The sequence below is a fragment of the Saimiri boliviensis genome, chromosome 16, assembly GCF_048565385.1.
Source record: "Saimiri boliviensis isolate mSaiBol1 chromosome 16, mSaiBol1.pri, whole genome shotgun sequence".
Lineage (NCBI taxonomy): Eukaryota > Metazoa > Chordata > Mammalia > Primates > Cebidae > Saimiri > Saimiri boliviensis.
Genome location: NC_133464.1, coordinates 61794237 through 61810987, shown reverse-complemented (window position 1 = coordinate 61810987; position 16751 = coordinate 61794237). Strand labels below are relative to the sequence as shown.

The 16751-nt window shown below is 38.9% G+C and overlaps 1 protein-coding gene and 1 pseudogene across 4 annotated transcripts in view; one reads left to right on the top strand and one right to left on the bottom strand.

Moving 5' to 3' along the window:
• The first annotated feature begins 1578 nt into the window (after window positions 1-1578).
• Window positions 1579-2562, top strand: LOC101036509 (calponin-3 pseudogene; annotated as a pseudogene).
• A 6368-nt stretch (window positions 2563-8930) lies between these two features.
• SUCLA2 (succinate-CoA ligase ADP-forming subunit beta) overlaps window positions 8931-16751 on the bottom strand; it is a 72489-nt gene continuing 64668 nt past the window's right edge. For all 4 annotated transcript variants that reach the window (XM_074387710.1, XM_074387709.1, XM_003942213.3 and 1 more), the window contains 3 exons: window positions 16358-16478; window positions 15860-15948; window positions 8931-9710 (listed from right to left, as the gene is read on the bottom strand). In XM_074387710.1, the coding sequence (XP_074243811.1) occupies window positions 9636-9710; window positions 15860-15948; window positions 16358-16478 (285 nt within the window). In that variant the 3' untranslated portion in view covers window positions 8931-9635. The remainder of the gene's footprint in view (window positions 9711-15859; window positions 15949-16357; window positions 16479-16751) is intronic.

Genomic DNA, 16751 nt, shown 5'->3' with positions numbered 1-16751 from the left:
GATGAGAGATCTTGAGTCAAAGAAGATCATTTTGGAGTTTTAAGATTCAGCGAGGTGCAGTGGCTCATGCCTGCAATCCCAGCATTTTGGGAGGCTGAGGCAGGTGGACCACTCAAGTTTAGGAGTTCTAGACCAGCCTTTCCAATGTAGTGAAGCCCCATTTCTACTAAAAATACAAAAATTAGCTGGGCATGATGGTGCATGCCTATAATCCCAGCTATTTGGGAGGCTGAGGCATGAGAATCGCTTGAACACAGGAGGCTGAGGTTGCAATGAGCCAAGGTCATGGTACTGCACTGTACTCCAGCCTGGGTGACACAGCAAGACTCTGCCTCAAAAAATAATAATAATAACATTTGACTTCCCCTCTGGGTTTCAGACTTGCATGAGCCTGTAGCCCCTTTGTTTGGGCCAATTTCTCCCATTTGGAATGGTCGTATTTCCATTACATCTAGGAACTAACTTGCTTTTGGTTTCATAGGCTCAAAAGTGGAAGGGACTTGCCTTGTCTCAGATAAGACGTTGGACTATGAACTTTTGAATTAATGCTGAAATGAGTTAAGACTTTGGGGGACTGTTGGAAAAGCATAATTGCTTTTGAAATGTAAGAATATGACATTTGGGTGGGGAGGGGGTGGAATAATATGGTTTGGATGTGTTCCCACCCAAATCTTATCTTGAATTATAGTTCCCACAATTCCCGTGTGTTGTGGGAGAGACCCAGTGGAAGGTAATTGAATCATAGGGATAGGTCTTTCCCATGCTGTTCTCGTGATAGTGAATATGTCTCATGAAATCTGATGGTTTTATAAGGGGGAGTTTCCCTGCAGAAGCTCTCTTTTTGCCTGCTGCTATCCATGTAAGACATGACTTACTCCTCTTTGCCTTCCACCATGATTGTGAGGTCTCCCCAGCCATGTGGAACTGTGAGTCCATGAAGACTCTTTCCTGTGTAAATTACCCAGTCTCGGGTATGTCTTTATTAGCATTGTGAAAATGGACTAATACAGTTGGCAACAAATGAACCAGGAAGCTTAAGCCACTCCTGGCCTTTTCAATTCTTTTCCCCACTTGCTAAACTTAGTGATTTCTGTGTTACTATATTAGTGCTGATTAGACTGTAGGATACTCAATGGTCATGACTTCTTTAGTTAATGGCAATTGCTTTACAGATTTACATACCTGTCAGTACCAAAATGTTAACCACAGCTATTCAATGCTTAGTCTCTTATCCCTAGATAGCTGTTTATAGCCTATTTCCAGTTTGTGAGTTTACATCCTCACAAATTGGAAGTAATGGAGCTTTTTTCAGTCCTACTCAAAATGTTATCTGTGGACTGATGCCAGTGAGGTGGGTGGCAACTGAGGCAGCCAGGTGCTTCGGAGTGGACCCCCAGGCTCTGCAGCACCCAGTCTCACCCAGTTGCCCAGGCACTGCCCACACCCATCTCCTGTGCCACCCAGAGGAGTGAGTTCCAATCATCCCCTGCAGTGGCCACTTCTCAGGGCAGGAGCCAGGAAGCAAAGTGCGAGAGACCCTGGACCCCAGTGCAGCCTCTTCCTGCTGCCCGAGCCACCATGACTCACTTCAACAAGGGCCCTTCCCACAGGTCTCAGCCGAGGTCAAGAACAAGATTGCTTCCAAGTATGATCATCAGGCAGAAGAAGATCTTCACAATTGGATAGAAGAAGTGACAGGCATGAGTGCTGGCACCAACTTCCAGCTGGGCTTAAAGGATGGCATCATCCTCTGTGAACTCAGAAACAAGCTACAGCCAGACTCAGTAAACAAGGTCAATGAGTCCTCATTGAACTGGCCTCAGCTGGAGAATATTGACAACTTTATTGCAGCTGTTCAGGCTTGTAGTATGAAGCCACATGACATATTCAAAGCAAATGATCTTTTTGAGAATGGAAACATGACCCAGGTTCAGACTACTCTGGTGGCTCTAGCAGGTCTGACTAAATAAAAGGATTCCATACAACAATTCACATTAGAGTTTTGTATGCAGAAAAACAAACAAGACGTTTTGATGAAGGAAAATTAAAAGCTGGCCAAAGTGTAATTGGTTTGCAGATGGGAGCCAACACATGTGCCAGCCAGGCAGGTATGACAGCCTACAGGAGTAGGGGGCATCTTTATGATCCCAAAATGCAAACTGACAAACCTTTTGACCAGATCACAATTAGCCTGCAGATGTGCGCTAACAAAGGAGCCAGGCAGGGATGTTAGCGCCAGGTACAAGACACAATCTCTATGATCAGAAGCTAACATTACAGCCAGTGGATGATTCAACAATTTCTCTATAGATAGGTATCGACAAAGTTGCTTCCCAGAAAATAATGAGTGGGTATGGACTTGGGCAACAAGTATATGATCCCAAATACTGTGCTGCTGCAACAGAATCTGTCATTCACAATGGAAGTCAAAAAACAGGCACAAATGACTCAGAAATCAATGATAGTGATTATCAGGCAGAATACCCCAATGAGTGTCATAGCGAATACCAGGATGACCACCCCAGAGATTACCAATATAGCGACCAAGGCATTGATTATTAGATCCGCACAGATGGAGCTCAGTATTTAGCCCATTGTTTTTATTCAGTGAGAATCAAGCTAGCCTTGAGTAAGTTTTATCTTGTCTTCCTAAAACGCTATTAAACTTATTGTACTTTTAAGAAAAATTGCCTTACATATATTCCTTTTTCTGCCTCTTCCCTCAAAAGTTGCCTTTCAGTGCTGTAACGGTTAAATCCTACAGCATAATCAATAACTCAAATATGAAGTAAAAAGGAATACTGTGAAAGGGAAGTACTCTTGTACAGCTAGTTCTTTTATGCAAAAGTTTGTGCATTTTACAATCTTAAACTGGTATTTTCAAACAATAGGATTTTTTTTTTTTTTTTACAGTTTAGTGTATCTGGTTTCTACGTGGAAGACTAAACTCACACTTATTGCTAAATGTGCCCTTTGCCAACTAAATCTGAGATGTAGCATCTTAGAAATTTACATATCAATGTTTCTACAGTACTGTTTGCTAATTTTTAAATAAAGTCATGATCAGTGTGCATTTGTGAAAATATGTGTACTCATTCTCTTAACTAGTGGACAAGATCTTTTCAGAGTGGTGTTTCTAAAGAAGCATGTACAAAAATGGCCTTTAGACAGTTAGGTGTGGGTGGTGCATTTGCTCTTCCTGTTTGTGCCAATGTATCAATGTAGAGTTGCTTTGTTTTCTTCAACTGTATTCATTGCTGCATTTCTCAGCATAATGTATCACATTGTATTTTTTATAAATTTTTTTTTGAACAACAAAAAGTATTTAGAAATTTTTATAGCAGTTTGAAAGAGCAATTTTATCCTGTTGAATCAAAAATAAGTAAATAAAAAAGTTGAGGCTTTTCTATGCTTTTTAAAAATTTCACTTTTCTAGTAATTGTTTTTCATAAAAGAATTAGTCCATTACAGAATTTTAATTTCTAATTTTAATAAAATAGTCCTTATTTTTTTTAAAAAAAAATCTTTTCTCTCAGTTTAAGAGCTGGCTTATTATAACTTGTGTACAGAAGTATAAATATGGTAGTGTATGAAATTTCCTATCTCTGCCATCACAAACTAGTAGCAATTTCACAGCTTAAAACAACACAAATTTGGCCGGACTAGGTGGCTCACGCCTGTAAACCCAGCACTATGAGAGATTAAGGTGGGCAGATTACGAGGTCAGGAGTTCAAGACCAGCCTGGCCAACATGGCGAAACCCCGTCTCTATTAAAAATACAAAAATTAGCTGGGCGTGGTGGCAGGCGCCTGTAATCCCAGCTACTCGGGAGGCTGAGGCAGAAGAATCGCTTGAAACCGGAAGCCGGAGGTTGCAGTGAGCTGAGATCTTGCCATTGCACTCCAGCTTGGGTGAAAAAGCAAAACTCTGTCTCAAAAAAAAAAACAAAGCAAAACACAAATTTGTTATCTCACAGTTCTGGAGGTCAGACATCTGTATGGGCTTGGCTGGTTTCTCTGCTTAATCTCACAAAACCAAAATCATGCAGTCAAAGAGCTGTGCTCTCATCAGGAGGCTGTGAGAAGAACTTACCTTAGAAAGTATTCAGATGGTTAGCAAAATCCAGCTCCTTGTGCTTGGAAGACAGATCCCCACATCCTTGCTTGCTGTCAGCTAACAGCCGTACTCAATTTACGGTCTCTTGCACACAAACTCGACGTCCCAGAAGCGGCGCGGGGCAGTGAATTCTTGCCTCCAGCTGTCGATTATTCTCTACTTTTAAGGGCTCGTGCGATTAGATTGGGTCGGCAGCGAAATCCAGGCTAATCTTCCCTATTTTAAGGTCCACACCTGAATTTCATCTGCCAAGTACCTTTACCATGGAAGGTAACGTATACACACGTTTCAAGGATTATGGCATGAATGAATATCAGTTGAGGTCCAGAAGTCTTCATGTATTTGCTTCTTCATATGGGGAACCGGAAAGCTAAAGCCAAAAGAAGGAAGGCTACAGTGACAGAATGACGGACAGTAGTGATGGGAAGGGCAAATCAAACTCCTACAGGCAGCTGTCTGACTGGACCCTGGGAAGGTCAGCGCCGTCAGTCTCACTGGTCCTCGAAGTGGCATTGACTGCTTACTAAGAGCTTCCTGCTGACTGCACAACCAATGAGAATGCCTGGTGAAGACAGGCAGGTTGGGATAGCATGCATGGGAAGGCTACCACCCACTAACCACGGAAGGGAGGCAAGCCACAGGACAAGGATGTCCACCACACAAGACGGAAAGAAATGAAAAAGAAGCTGGTTACTTGTGAATAAACAAAAAGCTGCCTTTGATCTTAATCCTTGGGAGGCAATGTCATGAATAGTAAAGATCCTTAAATTTCTTCTGAATAGAAGAGGAAGCTGAAAGAGGGCGTGGAAAAGAACACACACTGCCAACGCCTCAGTCAGGAGAGCACTGCAGCATGGGTCCAATCCCAGTGTTCAAGGACGCATGGTTATTACCACTTCTCTTCTGCATCATCACAAATCTCCCTCCATTTCGCAGTGTTCCATTCAGGCTGTCACTTTGAAGACCAACTTTTAAATCAACGTTATCTTATCCCTTCACTTTCACTTCTCATTTTAAATCAAGCTTTAATAAAAATGTATTTGCCAACCTTTACTTGTTTTTTTTTTTAGACTTACTCTTGCTCTGTCACCCAGGCTGGAGTGCAATGGCAAGATCTCTGCTCACTGCAACTCCCACCTGCGTGTTCAGGTGATTCTCCTGCCTCAGCCTCCTGAGTAGCTGGGACTACAGGCAGCTGCCACCACGCCCAGCTAATTTTTGTATTTTTAGTACATCGGGGTTTCACCATTTGGCCAGGCTGGTCTTGAACTCCTGACTTCAGGTGATCCACCTGCCTCAGCCTCCCAAACTGCTGGAATGACAGAGTGCTCCACCGTACCCAGCCTACTTTTCCTCGTTTTATATTACAGACCTCTAAATCTCTTTTACCACTACACGTTATAGAAATCTAATAATTGATTTTACCACAGGACTTTCGTCAGCCCTTTACATTCTCACAGGACAAAAGAGCATGACTAACTACAGACCTCTACCCTTGACACATGATCCAACATTTACATCCATCATTTTGCAACTTCTTTAAATAGAATTCTTTGCAGGATGGAAAGAACTCACCAAAATATTAACAGCTTCATTGCTCTGCTGGAGTTGTAAGCGTTGGTTTCTTTCTTTTTGGTTTTTGCCTGCTTATTTTCCCCCTTCACATGCATCTGCTACCAAATGCCAGAATCAAGCCAGCTTAGTCTAGGCTTTGCAACTGCAAGGTTAATATAATCGTCAAAACTGGTTATACTCTTGGCACAAATCATAGTAATCTAGGATCTACTCAGCTTTACCTTAAAGAACTCAAATTTTAAAATAGGCTTTTTCATATGAAGCAGGCAGGCCACAAGGCAGGAAGTATCAGCCCTGCATAAAGACTACTCAAGGTTGTATGTATTTTAGGAAATGAGATGTGAGGGTGTCTAAGTAGCTACCAGTTGGTTGTTTAAAGTCTCCATTCCCCACAATCATTCTCCGTAATCATCCTTGCCAAGACTAGTTGCCCATTTCAATTCCACTGGTTTTTTAGTCCTTGTCATACTTGACATCTGAACTGCATTAGACACCATTGATCACTCTTTGAAATATTCCTTCCTTGCCTTCCCTAATACTTTGTTATAGTTTTCCCCCTTCAGCCACTTAAAAACACAGTTTTGGCCAGGCACAGTGGCTCACACCTGCAATCCCAGCACTCTGGGAGGCCAAGGTGGGTGATCGTCTGAGGTCAGGAGTTTGACTAGCCTGGCCAACATGATGAAACTCCATCTCTAATTAAAAATACGTATATACAAAATTAGACAGGAGTGATGGTAGGCACCTGTAATCTCAGCTACTCAAGGAGGCTGAGGCAGGAGAATTGCTGGAACCTGGGAGGCAGAGGTTGCAGTGAACCGAGATTGCACCACTGCACTCCTGGCCAGGTGACAAAAGTGAGACTCTGTTTTAAACACACACACACCCCTCCACACACACAGTTTTAAGTCAATGCTCTCTTCTTTTTGCGCCCCCCCCCCCCACCACCACCACACACACACAGTTTGAAGCCAATGTACTTTTCTTTTTGCATTCCAAGCGACAGAAGTCTTCCAAGCTCCTAGCAGATTCAAGGTACCATCTGTCCTAGCAGCTAAACTCTGAGTTAATTCAACATCCACTGTTTGTTCTTTCAGCTTCCAAGCATGAATTGTGATGGTTTTGAAACAAGTTAACAAATTCTTTGATGTGTCTCCCTTTAAGAAGTGTAGCTTAATTTCCCTCTCTTGTGGTTTGGATTTAGAGACTCATTTCTAATAAATAGTGTAGCAGAAGTGACAATGAGACTAGAACACAGGCACTGTGGCTTGCAGGGGTACAGAGTGAAGAGCCAGCTGCCATGCGGCAGCGACACAAGCAGCCCTGTGGATAGGTCCACATGGTAAGAAACTGAGGCCTCTGGTCAATAGCTGTACAAGTTAACCACCTTGGAAGTAGGTCATCCAGGCTCAGTGACACCTTTGAATAACTGCAGCACCAGAACCAATCCCAGCTAAACTGATCCCAAACCCACAGTTATGAGATATAAAGGAAATGGTAAATGTTGTTGCTGGAAATGCACTAAGTGTTTGGGGTAAATCTGTTATGCAAGAATAGACAACTAAAACACTAGCATTACCAATAATCTGTATTATATCCTCTCTGATAAAACAAGCATTGTTTCTAACTCCTAAGTAGACTTCGAATACCACAAATGACAATCTTTTCTGAGTCAGTCACTGGCTAGTATTCTTTAGAATGAATCTTTAAAAAGGAAAAACTAACTGACTTGACTTTTAATTATAACTGTATCACAATTTTAAATAGTTTATGGCTCTGATACTCTATGTCATATATATGTAAACTACCAAATATATATTTGACTAAAAATACATATTTTATGTTTTCTACAAATCTTTCACATATTCTTATTCTCTTCCCCTACTAAGTAACTCTACTGATGAGAAAAGAGCTAAGGAAACTGAGGTACACTAACATTAAAACTCTTATTCCAAGGCAGAAGAACTGTTTGATGCCAGCCTGGGCAATATAACAGGACCACATCTCTAAAAAAAACAAATTAGCTGGGCATGGTGGCATGGACATATAGTCCCAGCTGCTAAAGGAGGCTGAGGCAGGAGGATCATTTGAACCCAGGAGAGTGAAGCTGCAGTGAGTCCTGATTGTGCCACTGCACTCCAACCTGGCTGACAGACTGAGACCCTATCTCAAAAAAACAAAAGAAGCCCTCATATAGCTAGTAAGTACTGGATCCCAGATTCAAACTAGGCAGTCCACTTTCAAAGTCTTTGCTCATAATCACTACGTTGTGCTGCCTCTCATAGTATATACATCTGATCATACTTTAAGAACATCACAATAGGCAGAAGTTCTCAAATCCATCGGTATGGTTTTAGTCTACTGCTTGGTTAATATTTCCTTCCGTGGCATTAGTTAACTATCAATTTTTATGCAGTAGCAAAAGGTCGGTATGTACATATACACATACATATATACACACATGGACAGAAAGAATGATGTGTCTACAATCTGTCTAAAAATATCCACCTGTTTCCTGGATACCATGTTAAAATTTTTAAAGTAAAAATACATTAAATTAAAAAAAAAAATCCACCTATTACCATATAAAAACATCACACACATTTAGACATGTCTAAGACCAAAAAATAAACTCAACTTCTCTTCCCCAGTAAAATAGTTAAGAAAAGGCTTTGAAGTTACGCATCTTGGATTCAATCCTCCCCTCTGTTTCTGTTAGAGGATATAATAGATTGCACACACATAAATAGCAGACTTCCAATGAACCATCTATCTATAAGTAGCTGTATAATATTTACAGCTGGCTGGGTGCAATGGCTCATACCTGTTATCTCAACACTTTGGGAAGCCAAGGCAGGAGGAATGCTTGAGCCCCGGACAAAGAGAGACCAGCCTAGGCAACAGAGTGAGACCCTGTCTCTAGAAAAAAAAAAAAAAAAAAAAAAAGGGGTGTGTATGGTAGTGCCTGCCTAGAGTCCCAGCTACTTAGGAGACTGAGGGGGGAGGATCACTTGAGTCGAGGAGGCAGAGGTAGCAGTAACCTATGATTGATACCACTGCTCTCCAGCTTGGGCAACAGAGTGAGACCCTGACTCGAAAACAAAAGAAAACAAACCACTGTCATGCCAAGTATATAATGTACAAATTGGTTATATTAGACCTCTATAGAGAAATAATGAACACATCAACTTCTACTGTATTTACTTCAAGACAAGCAAACAAAAACCATTACTCCAAATCACACTGGGAGATTTTTATTAACTTAAATTGACATCCTTAATTTTGTCTACAAGTCCTTGGTAAATATGTTTTTATTTGAAACAAACCTACAGGTGTTTCTTAATACCACAGAATCACAAAGACTTGCAGTTACCAGTGTTTCTAATGATTAACACAATGTTTAAATAATTACAAAGTTTCTTCACAAAATACTTAGAAGAATATTCTGAGGAGTGTTTGAAAGCTCTGTTTATAAATAGTGATTGATACATTTATTATGCATTTGGTGCTGAAGATAAACACTTTTTACATAAAACATCGTTTTAATATACTGCTCCACTAATAAGGCTAGTTATTAGATATACTGTATTTTAACACTAAAGAATAAAGCTTTATCTTCATCTTTATTTTATTTATAGGACTCTTATCAATGAAGAACTTTGAATCCAACAATAATAAACTGGCATATTGTAAGTTACATTTTGTAGAAGAAGAAAAAAGACTGGCTGAGACAAAAGAAAGAAGATAGCTGCATTATACATGCTTCGTAAAAACACTTCATTCTGAATGGTAGAATTAAATGCAGACCAAATGCTTTTAAATGTTTGTGTGCCTAGATGGCAATTAAAATCGCCACACACTAAAAAGAACAATAACACAGAACACAGTATTCTTAATGATTACAGCACATTTAACACCTTCAGCCATCCACTGGGTTTTCAGATCATATTGGCAACTGAAATTTCACATCCACGTGTGCTTGCTTTGCTAAGGTCACTATTTCAGAGAGCTTTACAACCTAAAAGAAAAGAACAAAGAATTTTCACAAAAGGTAAATTCAGAACTATAGGTCAATGCAAAATTAATGTACACTCAATCTTTTCCATTTAAAACATCTGGGCTATTCTGACATTGCTATAAATCACATTACATTCTTATAAGCAAATGACATTCTCAAAGGATAATCAAGTCTGACATTCTTCATAGCCCAAATTTTAATCACTTTCTGGTTAAGCTGCTTTACCACCTGCTGGGATTATATTATACGTACATATATATATATATATATATATATATATATATATATATATATATGTGTGTGTGTGTGTGTGTGTGTGTGTGTGTGTGTGTGTGTGTGTGTGTATACATATACACACACACACATATAATCCCAGCAGGTATTATATAAGATTATATATGTGTGTATACATATCTTATTCCAAATTTTATCTTAAAGACAGAAACAGTGAGTGTTTTGTTGGATACTTGTTTTGAACGAAGTATACAATCTTAAAATATTGGGATAAGAGTTTGGGTCTGGTAGTTAGTATTTTACTTTTTTTTTTTTTTTTTTTTTTTGAGACGGGGTTTCACTATTTACCCAGGCTGGAGTGCAATGGCATGATCTCGGCTCACCGCAACCTCTGCCTCCTGGGTTCAAGCAATTCTCCTGCCTCAGCCTCCCTAGTAGCTGGGACTACAGGCACGCACCACCATGCCCAGCTAATTTTTGTATTTTTAGTAGAGACGGGGTTTCACCATGTTGACCAGGATGGTCTCGATCTCTTGACCTCGTGATCCACTCGCCTCGACCTCCCAAAGTGCTGGGATTACAGGCTTGAGCCACCGCGCCCGGCCAGTATTTTACTTTTTGTCAGTAAGTTAACAATGCTAACCTGAGTTCCAATCTGTATAAAAATATCCACCTGTTACCACATAAAACATCATGCAAATTTAGACATGTTTAACACCAAAAACAACAACAACAACAACAAAAAACCCTCAGCTTCTCTCTTCCCCAGTAAAACAGTTAAGAAAGGACTTCGAAGTTAGGTATCTTGGATTCAAATCCCCCCTCTGATGCTTATGACATATAAACTTGAATAAGTTAACTTATCTAGCCTGTTTCTTCATCTATAAAAATAAAAATCTTATCACCAAATTCATATTAAATGAGATAATCCTTGAAGAAAACAGCTTAGCATTGCATGCCCAGTAAGTAATAAATGATAGTGACTGACAGTATCATCATCACATGCAATATTATTATTGTTATGACTTCTATAATCTGCCAGTCAATGAAAAACACTGTAGTCACAACTTAAATCAACTGTTCACATTTACCTCGTGATCTATTTGATCAAGGTCCTACTAGTTCTTCTCCTTTTCCATGTCCTCCAAGCTTTTCTTAACTCAAGCTTTCATTGCAAAAAAGTACACTTTCAGAGACAAGTTATAACCTATTTATTACCTTCACCTTACCTCATATCTAAGTATTGCACTAGACGGACTCCTACTATCTCTCATCTCTTCCCTTCAATATATCCCACATCTCAAAGTCAAAACAGGCTTTCTGAAATATTTACTCCTATTATTCCCTTGCCCCAAATCTTTAATTTTAACTCAGGTTTGAGTTTAAAATCTTCTGTCTCTAAACTACAGTTAAATTTTATTTACTAGTAAGTACTTTCCCAAAGAAGGATATAAAACTTTTATTATTCTTGTGAAATGACAGCAATTCAAGAGTCTGGCTGGGAGTGGTGGCTCATGCATGTAATCCCAGCATTTTGGGAGGCTGAGATGGGCAGATCATATGAGGTCAGGAGTTCGAGATCAGCCTGGCCAACATAGCAAAACCCCATCTCTACTAGAAATACAAAAATCAGCTGGGCATGGTGGCACGCACCTCTAGTCCCAGCTACTTGGGAGGCTGAGATACAAGAAATGCTTGAACCTGGGAGGCAGAGGTTACAGTGAGCTTGAAATACCCTAGCTCGGCTGTGATGAATACATTTTGAACAATCCTGCCGATTCCATTTTGCCCACCCTGAGCTATGCAGGGCATTCTGTTCCAAGAGCTTGTGGTCTGAGACACCTGGCATCTTCTAAACAATTTTCTGAGAAACCAGGCTCACTGGCCCATACATCCTGTACCTGCAACTGTGTAACTGCCTATCCCACATCCTGAGTAAAAAATAACTTTAAATACAATTTTGTTGTTAGGAATCCCCCCCTTCCCCTAACCTGCTCCTTCTGCTTCTATAATATCTGCTTACCGCCCCTTGATCTTAAACTGGTACAAAAATGTTGATCGCCCTTTGTTCTTGGCCGAGAGGTTTGAGCTCTAGCTGACTCTCGCACACCAGCCATTAAAAGTGGACTCTCAACAAACTCAGAGCGTGGCACTTCTGTTTTAAACTCGCTCGGGTATAACAAGCTGAGATCACGCCACTGCACTCCAGCCTGGGTGAAAGAGCAAGGCTCTTTCTTAAAAAAAAAAAAAAAAAAAAAAAAAAAAATTGAAGAGTCTAGTATTGATTAAGATGTAGAGCCCAAAGAGTGTTCCATGAAATGTCTATAAACATAACAGAAGACAATAAAAAATTCTCATCTCTCTGTATCTACTCTGATGTGTTCTCTGATACACACTGTTGTTAAGTAAAAGAAACAAAGTATACACTACCATTAATCTAAAGTGGGAAAAGGGAGGGACATGCGTGCACACACATACACACACGCACACACACACTCTCTCCTTCCTTATCCACAATTTCACTTTCTATAGTTTCAGTTGCCTGCAGTCAACTGTGGTCCAAAAATATTAAATGAAAAATTTAAGAAATAAAGAAATCATAAGTTTTAAACTGTGTTGTTCTGAAAAGTGTGATGAAATCTTGTACCATCCTGCTCCAAGGGGAATGTGAACCATCTCTTTGCTCAGCATATCCACACTGTATAAGCTACTCTTCCATTAGTCATCAACATTATCTGCTCTTGACATCCAACCATCAACATCATGGCTCAATGATCCAGGATGACCCAAAGCAGATGACCCTCCTTCTGCCACATCATTAGGTCAACAGTAGCCTAACACTACGTCACGATGCCTACATCATTCACCTCAGTTCATCTTACCAAGTAAGCATTTTATCATCTCCTATCATCACAAAGGTGAGTATACAGCAGTAAGATATTTTGAGAGAGACCACATTCACCTTTATCACAGTATGTTTTTATAATTGTTCTACTTTATTATTACTTCTTGTCATTAATCTCTTACTGTGTCTAATACATAAATTAAACTTTATCAAAAGTATGTTTTTAAGTATAGGGAAAAGCATAGTATATATAGGGTTTGGTATGATCTGCAATTCAGGCATCCACTGGGGGTCTTGCAACACATCCCCTGCAGATAAGCGGTACTACTGTACACATATATATAGTTATATACATACTATTAGCCTATATTTTTTAAAAGTGGAAAGATAAACCAAAAATTTCTTAAAAAAGAAAAAGAAGGCTGGGCGTGGTGGCTCATGCCTGTAATCCCAGCACTTTGGGAGGCCAAGGCAGGCAGATGAAGAGGTCAAGAGATCAAGACCATCCTGGCCAACATGGTGAAACCCCGTCACTACAAAAAATACAAAAATCAGCTGGGCGTGGTGGCGTGCGCCTGTAGTCCCAGCTACTCGGGAGGCTGAGGCAGGAGAATTGTTTGAACCCAGGAGGAGAGGTCGCAGTGAGCTGAGCTCACGCCACTGCACTCCAGCCTGGTGCCTGGCAACAGAGCAAGACTCTGTCTCAAAAAAAAAAAAGAAAAGAAAAGAAAACTTTTATTTAAAAAAGGTAAAAAGGTTACCTGTTGAGGAAGAAGGAAAGAGGGAAATATATAAAAGCCAGATTCCCTGATAATACCTCATTCTATAGTTTTGACTTTGGAATCGTGTAAATATAAAATGAAAGGTTTTTTTTGTTTTGTTTTGTTTTGTTTTGTTTTGTTTTTTAAAGGAATCACTTAAAAAAAATGAAACTATATCAAGCTGGGGCAAAACACAGAATTATTTCACATGAATTTTAAAATCCGGTAAGTTGTGGGACATACCCTAAATGACAGAAAGAAATGCAGACATAATTTCAGTAATCAGACTGTTGGTATTCTTATTATAAAACTGTCATATCTGTACTAAGGGACAAAGCTTAAATGAATAATTATGATAGTATGGCATTAAAGAAGGCAAATGTCAGATAGTATGGCATTAAAGAAGACAAATGTCAGATAATAAAAAAAAAAAAATCTATACTCCTGGGCTTGCATTGAAAATATCAGTATAAACTCAAGTATTACCTCTTTTAAAAAATACATATTTTCTCAGACTTGCCACTTAAAAAGCCCAGAAACAATAATAACCCAGTATCCATGAATACTCATAAGGCCCAAATTGTGGTCTCTAAAGACCATTGGGCTCATTCAAGTCTGACTCAAGAAATGTAAAGATGAGCCTGAAACATTTCATCATAACAGAGAGAGGGCATGTCAGAAGGATGGAGCAGTTAACCTCAAGAGGGGCTCCCAATGGCCAAAAGCTGGACAATTTCAATCAATAACAACTTATATGAACTGAACTACATCAAATGTTTAAATCATGGGTTCAAAATAGTATGCTAGTAGAGCACACATGTGTGTGCACGTGTGTGTATACACACATACTTGAAAATAAAAAATAAAAATGAAAAAAGCCTAGGTCACCTTTATTAGACATAACAGAACAAACACTATTTTGAAAACTGGTCGATAAAGGCAAAGGATCAGGTAATTATCTTACTTTTCCTATGCAAAATGTACTCCATGGTAATAAATGTTTGAAATGCAAAAGTTTTACTTTTTAGAAGCATTACATGTAATAAGTGAAGAATGGCAGAATAGCACCACTTTGCAACACAAACAAAATACTGGATCTAAGCTATCATGTCAATGGCTAGTAATACCACAAAAAAAATCTAACACTGTATACCTTTTCATGAAATTAGACAATACCAACTATGAAATATTCTTGTTCCCTCCTCCCCAAAATCAAATATGAAAATGGTCAAGCCTATAGACTGAACTCTCAGTTTATAAAAAACAGAGAGGGCAGAGAACATATTAAATGAATGACACCCTAAAGATGCAACCATTAAAATCCAGACTATCAGAAAATTAACAGGACCATCAACCTGGATTTTTCAATGAATAAACCACAGGAAAAAAAATTTTTTTTTAAAAAAGAGGAAAACAGATTAAGAAACTTAGTGACATATTAACCAACTGCAATGCAGAGCCTTATTCTGATCCTAACAGAGAACTCAGACAAAAAATATGAAAGAATCAAAAATTTCAACAAGGACTATATTCTTTTTTATAGAACATAATCATAATACCATTACTCCACTTAAAACAAGTAACAGTAATTCCTTTATACCATTATGAATACCTTTATCTTTTATAGATACATGATGAAAATGTATGAAATGATATAATGCCTGAGATTTGCTTGAAAATAATCATAGTTCTGGAAGGAAGTAAGACTACAGACGAAACAAGATTGGGCAGGAGCTGACCGTTGTTAAGATGATCGCAGGTATAAGATGTTTTGACAAAGATTCTCTCCTTGACCAAACTCTATATTGCCCAGGCTAGTCTCAAACTCCTGACCTCAAGCAATCTTCCTGTCTCGGCCTCCCAAAGGCTACTTTTAACTGTCTTCTCAACTTGGCCCTAACGTTTGGACTTTTGTATTTATCCGTGTATAGTCCAATTTTAGCAAGAATCTTGCTTATGTCAGCTTAGCCAGGATCCTCCCTTACCCATGATGCGTCCTTTCAGTAATTTTCATCCACTGCCCTCTCCCTTGGTTATAAATTGCCACTTTTCCTTGTTGTATTTGGAGTTGGGACCAATCTTTCTCCCCTACTGCAAAACTCCACTGCAGCAGTTTCTATGCTTATTGCAACAGGCCCCCTGAATAAAGTCTGCCTTAGCATCTTTCAACAAGTGTCATGAATAATTTTCTTTAACCATTCATTATACTCATATTTAGCTGAAGCACAAATTATTAGCTGTATTAATAATCAGGTTCATTTTAGAATTTGTGTATATAAATCCTCCTTAGATTAACATAGCCCATTTACCATTCTAGCAGCTTCATCCAAGTCATCACAAGCAAGTATTTTAAGTCCACTGTCTGCTATCAGTGCCTTAGCATCATCGACCCGTGTACCTGTAAATGATTTATGCAGAGATAAATGTTTTAAATACACACATAAAAGCATTTGAACTTTTGCTAAAACATGGTACAAGAATGAAACCTCAACAGAGGAGACTTCCATCATTTAGCATAAATGCTTCTAAATCAAAGAAAATACTGTAAAAGCCCTGGTAATTCAGGCAAATCAGAATTCAAGACAAATCACAACAAGTAAAAAGTGTATCAAATTATACCAAGCAAAACTATATACATTTTTGCCCCAATGTTAAAATCTTTTTAAAACTATAGTTTTTAAATTTCATATTAGGTAACACTTTCAAAGACGCAGCTATTTTAAAACTACATTTTAATTAACTGAACTCCATGGAAATGTGAACTTTTAAGGAATTAGGAACAATTGCAAGATACCTTTTACACTCACCTTGTAACCGTACCACAACAGGGATTCTAATTTCCAAATCTTTTACTGCCATGACTATACCCTGTGCAATAACATCACAGCGCATAATTCCTCCAAAAATGTTGACCAGAATAGCCAGTACCTATGAATAAAGTGTTCTGATAGATTAAAATTTAAAAGAAATTTAAATTCTCTTCCCAAAAAAATACTAGTATATGTGCTTCATGATAAACATTAATTTGACAGAAAGATTTTCAGACCAAACCACCATACCCTCCTCTAGCTCTCTTTACTGAAGTCTGTGTAATCCACTGCTCACCAGGACTTATTTCCACCTCCTTGGATAATTGCAACACCTGGTTCACATTGCCTTCTCTACTATATATCATATTAATAAAAGAATCTAATTCCATTT